General features: G+C 39.4%; 1 protein-coding gene and 1 long non-coding RNA gene across 4 annotated transcripts; one reads left to right on the forward strand and one right to left on the reverse strand.

The window, feature by feature from the left end:
• Positions 1-504: 504 nt before the first annotated feature.
• Positions 505-2,136, reverse strand: LOC122992716. Its single transcript, XR_006406116.1, has 2 exons — positions 1,504-2,136; positions 505-1,012 (listed from the first exon to the last, which is right to left on the reverse strand). It is a non-coding gene; the product is annotated as an uncharacterized LOC122992716 (long non-coding RNA).
• A 58-nt stretch (positions 2,137-2,194) lies between these two features.
• On the forward strand, positions 2,195-9,346 carry slc35a5 (solute carrier family 35 member A5). 3 transcript variants are annotated; one of them, XM_044366594.1, is made up of 10 exons: positions 2,195-2,276; positions 3,164-3,323; positions 3,499-3,597; positions 3,689-3,822; positions 4,065-4,132; positions 4,619-4,807; positions 5,799-5,999; positions 6,100-6,227; positions 7,411-7,679; positions 8,313-9,346. In XM_044366594.1, the coding sequence occupies exons 2-10, from the start codon at positions 3,197-3,199 to the stop codon at positions 8,379-8,381; spliced, it is 1,284 nt and encodes a 427-aa protein (XP_044222529.1). In that variant the 5' UTR covers positions 2,195-2,276; positions 3,164-3,196; the 3' UTR covers positions 8,382-9,346. The 3 variants fall into 3 exon arrangements, with proteins under 3 accessions (XP_044222529.1, XP_044222530.1, XP_044222531.1); XM_044366595.1 differs by having other exon boundaries at positions 2,203-2,276; positions 3,167-3,323; XM_044366596.1 differs by lacking the exons at positions 2,195-2,276; positions 3,164-3,323; positions 3,499-3,597 and having other exon boundaries at positions 3,735-3,826.
• Positions 9,347-9,515: the final 169 nt, after the last annotated feature.

A 9,515-nucleotide genomic window follows, 5' to 3' on the forward strand; every position in this document is an offset into this window, starting at 1 on the left:
TATGTAGGAGTCAGCTGTCAGACCTATCTCACCTGCAGCTTACCCAACATGCAGCAGAAGGACTCCTGACTGGTAGACATCTTCCCTGTTACCACTGAAATACCAAAATGTATTTTGTTTTTAAAGCACTGCACCAGTTTGTACATATAATTTCCTCAGCCCTTTATTTGTATTATATAAATGTATTTTTTGATTGATGGATTAACATGCTTTTTCAATGTTGTAGCTGTTGTTTATGTGAAGCCGATTTTAACTACTTTCACATAATACAGGGTAGTTTGTAGCATGGTATCAATGTAACTAATAACTACGGCTGTCAAATCAATGTGTTTCTCTCTGAATTACAGTTTAGTGGAGAAGAAGGAGAAAGTAGCAGAGAGAACGAAAGCAACAGCAATCAATAGATAAACTGACTTGACCCATTCTGCCTTGCATTTCATGCTTATTCTGTTACGTGTGGGATGGAGCAGGTGAACCCAAGTGCAGACTGTTGAGACAGGCAGGTGAAATGAGAAGATCATTTAATGAAAAACTCAAAACAACACAGGCTTACATGAAGCAGTCCAAAACAGATTAACCAGTACAAAGGGGGTTGGCAGGCAGGCTGATAACAAACAGGCAAAAAGGTTGAAACTACAGTAATGGCAGGAACAGGTAAAGCACAGGATCAAGAACAGACAGGATCAGGATGGCTAGAATGCAAGTGTCCTATGAAACAGCTTCAACAAACTGACAGGGAATGAATGTCTGAGACCATAGATTGTATATAAATAATCTTTATATACAGTCTATGTCTGAGACCAGTATAACTGAGGAGCTGATGAAGGAATGGGCAGCAGATGCAGACAGTTACTGAGTGGAAACAAGTGTGCAGATTTGGGAGAAGAGGGAAAGTCCGAGGGCATCTGGTGGACAGCTTGAGAATGGCAGGTCCGGGGAGTTGGGGGAAAGCCCATGACCAGGGCGAAGTAATGCAGAGCGCTGGGGAAGAGAGTGTGGCCGCAGAGATGGACTAAGGAGCAGATTGTGACATATTCAGGAGTAACAGACATAATAATTCATTATTATTTTAAAAACAAGAACAAAAATACTGTAATTTCTCTGATATTAAACTTCTGATTTTCACTCGTATGCCCACATACCTGTATTAGTATGGCAGTCCAGAGATGTTAAACAAACATAAAAACATACCAACATTTCATAAAACATAAACACTTGTCAGAAACATTACAGAGAATACCATGACATTTCAGGAAACACAACTGTGTTATCCACCTACCTAAAAAATCTGTATTTATAAAGTTACATTAACTGATTCGTTGGCCACTTGAAGGCAGTGGAGAAATCTGTAAACATGAATGTGATAGCAAACAGCTGCCTATTCACACATTGAGCAGACATGGAACAAATGAGATCATTTTGAGTCTTGTTTCTGCCCAAATGACGAATGTAACTTGTCATAACATTCACTCTCCTTTAAGCTATGTTTAGGACTCCACTTACTTTTTTCCACTGAAAACCAGCTGCAGCTGAAAATGAAGCTGATAAGAGTGAAGACAGAGAACCAGAAAAGTTCTGGGCTGTAAAGCCAAAAAATTACCTGAAAACAAACAAACAAACAAACAAACAAAAAAACTGTCTGAACTGGGGAACTGAGGAGATGGGTGATGATTCTATGTGAGTTTGTCACGATGAGTGAAACCTTACACATTTCATTTAAGAGCCTATATTGAAATTTTTGATTAGTGCAGCTTTAAGTGCTGCTATGTTTTATGAAATATCATTAATTTTTCTCTATAATGTTGTGTTTGGTGTTTAGTTCATATGTTTTCAAATCAAATCAAATCAAATTTATTTATAAAGCACATTTAAAAACAACCACAGTTGACCAAAGTGCTGTAAATAAGATTTTATCCAATGTTGTTGCGTTTTGCACTTCAGAGGCACCACAGATTTGGCCAATTCACCACTAAAACACTATGTCACTAAACACAGTTAATCTATCAGCCAAAGTTAAAAGAAAAACCCCTCTGTTGTTAGCGCCATTTCCTCCTTCTGTTGCTGAAATTAGAAACGAAAGTGTTTCTTCTCATACAGTCTGCAGCTTCATGACATGTCAGGACAATGTACAGGAACACGGTCAGGACGGACCCGTAGACAGTGCGTACAAGATGACGTACGGCACCTGTGCCAGTACGCATGCGCAGATAACCAGGAAGGGTTGGTTGAGTCAATACGATGGTTCACTTATGTTTTGGAGCATAGGAGAATAACAAGTAAGTGTCATTAATATTAATTACTTTTCAAATCTTTTTTTCTGGCCACGCCTTTAGAAATATATGTCCGAATATTTAAAAGAACACGTGTTGCTTTTATTCGGGGTGTTTATCCGCAGAAACATGACGTTTGTGGTCATGCAGGTGATGCTAGCTCGGAGCTAATGGACTTTGGTGCTCGTTTGATTCATTAACGTTAATTCACATTTTGTAAATCATACTAGTCCAGGACAGAACAACAGTCTGAGTAGGTTGTGAGATGTTGTGAAGAGTTGAAGTAATTCGTGGCTTTTCTCTATGGAAAGAGAAGAACTGTCAGTCTTTGGAAGCTTTAAATGTTTTCAATGTTTACATCTGTGTGTGTGATGATAGCAATGGGGTTTCCAAGTATGAGGCCGAATAAACAAGGCTTCATGAATGACCTGTTAATATACCATGATCAGATCTTAAGGGAGTAACAAACCTCATGACTAGGACTATTTTAAGATATTGACTGATCCTGATGAGCTTTTATCAGTGGAAAAAGAGGACGAGTTCAGTCAGCAATGATAATCTAGTTATAAAATGTCCATCACATTTCTGCTCATACAGCGTAATCCAAGTTATTTTGTAGCCACATGAACATGCACTGTTGTTTTCAAAGCCCCATATTTGCCTCATTTTACAGTATATTTTCTTTACTTACAGTTGCTTGTTCACAAGATTGATTGCAGATTTTGAGGGGAATCTCAGTATCGTAAAGTAGACAGGAATTGATTTCACTGTTTCACTTGCTATCACTGAAAACAAAATTCAGGTTACCTTGGATACTGAGCACTAGTCCAATGCCACCACTATTGTTCCAACAGGCTGTGTGTGTGTGTTTCTGTGTTTGTAATTTGTTCCAGCAGGTTTGACCGCATCCACTTCCAGTCGCAGCCATGGTGTGCTGCCATTCCTGCCCTAGGCTGTGCTCCCGCTCATCGGCCTACACTCTGGCCCTGGGCCTGGGCTTTGTAACTTTGGGGACTAGTCGTATCCTGCTGCTCAAATTCTCTGCCAATGCTGGTGAATAACAATGCAACAGATACTACTTTTTATGTTTTCAACAGACAGATAACAAGATTTGACAAACTCCTCTTCAAGCATTGCACATTTTAAAATCATATTATGTGGTTTTAATGTGTTCCACTGAACCAATCATCTTGTTGACTGTGTCTCTTTGTTTGCTGCCAATTTGCAGAGAACAAGTATGACTTCCTCCCTGCATCTGTCAACCTACTTGCTGAGGCGCTCAAACTGCTCTTCTGTCTGGTTATGTCAGTCAGGGTCATAGTCCGAGGTAAACACTAAAGTCACAGCTGGCTGTCTCATTGTGTTTGCTTGTGTGATGGTTATGTATGTTTATTCGCTCTTTCTGTTTGTTTCTTCAGAGGGACGATCATGCAGAGACCTGGGCTGTTCCTCCACCTCCTCCCTGCTCAGTTCCCTGAAGTGGGCTGTCCCTGCTTTCCTCTACTTTGTCGACAACCTCATCATCTTCTATGTGATGACCTACCTGCAGCCTGTTAGTTAAGACTTACTTATGTCGTATGACCACTATCAGAGGAATATATGTTGTGTGTTAACTTGGCATGTCTGGTGGAACATTTGGTGCATGATTTCTAATTATTCAACCCCCATCAATGTCATTTTACCAGCTTTTACAAAGTGTACTGCCCAAAGACTGTGTGTTTGATGCAGCCATTATGTTCTGCTATCACTCTGCTGTTTGATCTCTAAGCCCTCTGTCTTCTCTCTTGTCCCCAGGCCATGGCAGTGCTCTTCTCCAACTTTGTCATCCTGACCACGGCTGTACTCTTCAGAATTGTTCTGAAGTAAGCGACTCAATCAACAACTCTGTAATGTTCTGTTCTTCAAAAGGATAGCGTGTATGTTTTCATGACCCTGATTGTAGATGAGAGGTGATGGCTGTGCATCTGTTGATACCATTTATCTTATTTCCTGTGTCTATGCTGTCGCTTTTCCATCACCATTTGCTTTTTGTTTACTGAATAGATCACAAGTTTGACATTTTAGCAACATTTTTCCCTTCAGTAGCTTCAAAGTTAAAATTGTCTACACTGTAGGACATTGTATGCACTTATTTAGGTGCTTCACTACAGCTAAATCACACTAATGTTGAGTAAAATACTCAAAGCATTTATTATCAGTGCACCATTTCCAGTTCAAATATGACATTCTGCATCATTTAATACACATAAAACATGGAATTCAATGCATTGGTGCCTTTGGAAACCTTGAGATTTATCATTTCAACCACAGATAAAATTTTGATTTGTGTTTCTTCCCTCATCCTTCAGGAGGCGCTTGTCTTGGGTTCAGTGGGCAGCGTTAGTCATCCTCTTCCTGTCCATCGTTTCCTTGACGACAGGATCAGGGGGCAGCCAAAACTCCATAGCTGTGCCAGGTCTCCACTCTAACCCCCTCTCCACCCCCTCCAACTCCTGCCTACTCTACACACAGCTCCTGGAGCAGATGAGGAACAGCAGGTAACATGATGATGAATGCAGGAACACTTTAATAGGTGATGAATTAAGAGAAATTGGTGAAGATTCCTTAAACACACAGGACAAAGTATCTACAGTCTATATATCAGGGTTTAATACAGTTGTTAATTAATACTCAGAATTCAGTGACTCTCCAGGCTGCAGTGAGTCTTGTACGTTTCACAGCCTGTTTTCTGGTTCTGCTTTGGAAACAAATGCAGCTTAATTATATGTGTCAGCTTCAGGATTGTGTAACAGAGGAGGACATTGTTTTAGACGTGAAAGGCTTAATTGATTATTGAACTGCAACTAACGTTTATTTTCACTATTGATCAATTGAAAGATGAATCAATTGGTCTGTAAAACATCAAAAAATTGTGAAAACTGCCCATCACAATTTCCTAGAGCCAAAGGTGACCTCATCAAATGTGTTGTTTTGTCTGTGCAGCAGTCCAAATCCCAAAGATGTTCAATTTACTTTGATGTAAGACATGAAGAGCAGCAAATTTGCAAAGTAATACGCTTGCTTTAAAAACTACCTAAATGAATAATCGATTATCAAAATAGTTGCTGATTAATTTTCTGTTGATCGACTAATCGTTTAATCGACTAATCGTTGCAGCTCCAGTTGATTAACTGATGAGTAGAAAATTAATCTGCAAATATTTTGATAATTGATTAACTGTTCAAATCACTTTTAAAACAAAAAGCCATGGATATACTGATTCCAGCTTTTTAAATGTGAAGAATTTCTGCTTTTCTTTGTCACATTTGATAGCAAATTGAATATCTTTGGATTTTGGACTGTTGGTTGGATGTCAACATGCATCTGACCAAGCATCGACATTCTGCTGAAGTTGCAATCCTTACTTGAGGTGATAAGGATAAGGGCCACACATTACATAAAGTATAGCCTTTCGAAAACAGTTGTTCATTTATTATCACACATGTTCTATTTACTTTTGTTCATACTGTATGTTTGTTCCCTCCTCAGTGCCAGTGAATCATGGGTGTCGTCCCTGCCCGGTCAGGCCTGGAGGAACAGGGTAGTAGAGAAGCTTAAATCTCTGGGTGTGGGTCACATCCTGCTCCTCCTCCAGTGTTTCATATCCGCCATGGCAAACATCTACAATGAGAAGATCCTCAAAGAAGGAGACCAACTCACTGAGAGCATCTTTATCCAGAACAGTAAATTGTGAGAAGCTGCTCGCTCATCACATCAGTAATAAGGCAGACGAGGCATGGATTTGAGTCTCCCCTTCTAATCTGGGTTCCTTTGCTGTATGGTGTTGTAGGTATGCCTTTGGTGTGATATTTAATAGTCTGACCCTTGGGCTTGGAAGCGAGGCACGAGGCCTCACCATCCACTGTGGCCTCCTCCACGGACATAACATCTACTCCCTGGGTCTGGTGCTGGCCACTGGTGAGTAATAGCAGTTCCTAATGTTTTCTAAAAGAACTGATTTGAGTGTTTTCTTACCCGATCCCCTTGTGGTTCAGCCTGAGCATCTGAAACCACTCAGTGAAGGTTAGGGAAGGATCATGATCAAAGTTTTGGATAAGGAATGATAACCTACATATTTACAAAAAAAACAACGTGGACTGTTGGAAGTTTTAGTTTTGATGTCTTTCCACCCCAACTTCCTGCACAAGATTTTTCCCTATGATATAACAATGATATATAGGCTAGTAGATATATAGATATATATAATGATATCAGCATGTATGTATGTCAGCCAAACAAAAAAAATCACCTCAAACATGACAAAACTAATAATAAAAGTGAGGAAAACTCCTGCACACTGTTTTGCTTACTGCTGGAATATTTATTAGCTTACAACTCTTTGGTGTGTCCGACCCTCATCAGGTATATGTGTAAGAATCACTTTCATATATACACGTAGAAGCTGCCTTGATCATCCAATCATACGACCACAGAAATAAATCAAATTGATGAGCAAAGCATGGCAAACATTACCATCCAGGCTAGTGAGTGAAGGACACTTACTGTAGCAAAGACTAGAAAAATAGAAAATGAAATGAATAGAAAAATACAAAGGCAGAAATTCCAATCAATCATAAATCTTATAATATTATCCCACATAAAATATTATAGCAACATCCATATTGCCCCAGACAATTCAAAGATCACAGATAGAAAATGACAACATGTAAATTAAGGGGATAAGTACTGAAGAAGATTTGTGAGATTTAATGAATTGGCATGCAGTATTCCAGCAGTAAGCGAGGCAGTGTGTGGGAGTCTTTCTCATTTTTATGCGAGTTGTGCTTTCCTCTGCTGCACCTGTCGTATATTCAAGTGTACAGAGACTTTTTAAAATTAAAAATGGTAATTCAGAAAGAGTTTCAGCATCATGTACTTTGGCTTCCTTAGTGATAAGTTTATTTTCCAACTGTAAAAAGTCCTGCTTAGTTTATATCTTGGCCACAGTTCTTGTAAAAACTAATTGAAAGGATTGAAAGGTATTAAAATGTGCTTACAATATGTGTTTTGTGTATATAGTGAGGACAGTCTTTTTCTTCATAATAATATCTGCAGCGTGCATTTGAAGAACTCACACTCTTTCTTCTATCTCTCTCCATAGCTTCTCTCGGTTTATCTGTGGCCTTCATCTTGAAATTCAGAGATAACATGTTCCATGTGCTGACGGGCCAGATCACCACTGTTTTGGTTACCGCCCTCTCCCTTTTCCTCTTCGACTTCCACCCGTCGCTGGACTTCTTCCTCCAGGCTCCCATGGTCCTGCTGGCCATCTTTATCTACAACGCCAGCCGGCCCAAGGACCTGGAATACAGCCTTCAGCAGGAAAAACTGCGGGTCATCAACGGAGAGGTGTTCGAGAGGTCCAGAGGGGTAGGGAGCAAACCACAAAAACCACAAATCTTCACTAGTCGCAAACACAAGCCCACACACTCCTTTTCCAACACTGCGTCACTCGGCTAACCCCATGTAAAGCCCCTTCCTGTCCTCCCACACACATACCAAGTTCTCTGTAGGAAACTTGGCTCTCATTTCTCTATAATGTAATTTCTTCAATGGAGACAGAAACCTGATTCCCTGCTATGAAAACAGCATTCAGGCGCACGCTGCGGCCTTACCTCATGTAATTTCATTTGGTCAATGTAGTCTATTGGATTTTGAAAGAGGAAGCTATTAGACTGAATGGATGTCTATGGGGGATTTATGAAGACACTATTGTGGAGTTAGCAGGACTTTGTGGCATACAACAATACCAGATTTCAGATCTTTGTGTCTTTGGTAGAGCACTAACAAAAACATGTCACTGTTAAGCAGCTGCTGCTCTAATATGCAAGGTATTTCCCCATTACATTGTCCTCTTCACTATCTGAAAACAATTTAGAAAGTTGATGTTGGTGATAATACTAAATATTATTGTGAGAAGCACCTCAGTGTCTGCTTTGTCTACTGGATTCCACCACTTCTACATTTCATTCTGATTTGCTCTTCATGTGTTTTGTGTTGCAGGATGGGGAAGAGCTGGAGCTCCTGACAAAGCCCAACACAGACAGTGATTCCGAGGAAGAGTCTTTGTAGTGATGACTTACGGTTCTGCTACAAGACAGATTTTCTTCTGCACTGCCGCTTCATATTAAGCTGCTCACTAGACTTGTGCTCCTGGATGCAGGACTGTCTACACACATGTTCTGTTAAAGCATTTATTTGAATGACCGTCAGTAAGAAATAGTGACTGATAATGTTGATGGGATGTTTGATGAGCTCTGTCAGACATATGTTTGCACTTTCCTCATGACTGAAAAAAACAACTAAGGCTTTTGTGTATATTTTGAAATGTGCCTGTCTGTGTACGAGTTCTGTCATGTGCAGGGAAATTATTGTGTCACGGTATTTGCCGTTTGGGATCATTAAGGGCTTCTGTTAGGGATTGTTTATTTCCTCTAATGATTTATGTTACATGTGCAGCTATTTGACTGTTGGAAGGTAATTGGATAAGATTAATGACCAGCAGCCACATTTCAGCCAATTTTACGGTTGTATCAGGCAATACAGTATTTTAATTGTTGTTGGTACTGTGTAAAAGAAATGTTGATTCAACTCTGTGATCATCTTTGAGACCATATTTAAACAATTTGGACAACTTAAGCAACACAGTACAGGACAAATCCACCAACTATACCTTCATAAATTACCATGGAACTCTACGTTACCAGAAGTTTACACACACAACTGTTTGCTTCATTATAGTGCACAAGAGTTTTTTTTTTTCTTACACCTGAACCAGAATCATAAGCATTGACATAAAAGACCACTTTAATGTCAGTCTGAAAGCACAACAAACTGGCTCTTGATTCTCTTACTTGGCCTTGAATATATATACCGTATATTTTTTGTCATTATGGCATTACAACTGTGAAATACAATGAAATTTACAGTATTTGTCTTCTTCGTTCTATAAAAAAGATTGTCTTTTGTGCCATAAAATTTTAACATGTATGAATGCTAAAGTTGCTCTGAAATAAACTGCAAGTAAACTGGCTTAATTTTGTTCACATGAAAGTTAGTTATTTAAATAATTTTTAAAGATCACACGAAACAATAGCAGTAGGAGATGAGGTGGAAATGTGAGGGAATAAATGGACTATGGATGTGTGGGGACAAAGGATGGGGATGGAAGGCACAGTAATGATGTTGGGAAAATATTAATATGCA

Source organism: Thunnus albacares, chromosome 11 (genome assembly GCF_914725855.1).
Source record: "Thunnus albacares chromosome 11, fThuAlb1.1, whole genome shotgun sequence".
Lineage (NCBI taxonomy): Eukaryota > Metazoa > Chordata > Actinopteri > Scombriformes > Scombridae > Thunnus > Thunnus albacares.

Excerpts from the sequence above, each read along its gene's own strand:
- slc35a5 (XM_044366594.1), top strand. The coding sequence starts at position 3,197 with ATGGTGTGCTGCCATTCCTGCCCTAGGCTGTGCTCCCGCTCATCGGCC. Across the intron at positions 3,598-3,688 it reads AGTCAGGGTCATAGTCCGAG|AGGGACGATCATGCAGAGAC; the intron begins GTAAACACTAAA and ends TTGTTTCTTCAG. Across the intron at positions 6,000-6,099 it reads TTTATCCAGAACAGTAAATT|GTATGCCTTTGGTGTGATAT; the intron begins GTGAGAAGCTGC and ends ATGGTGTTGTAG.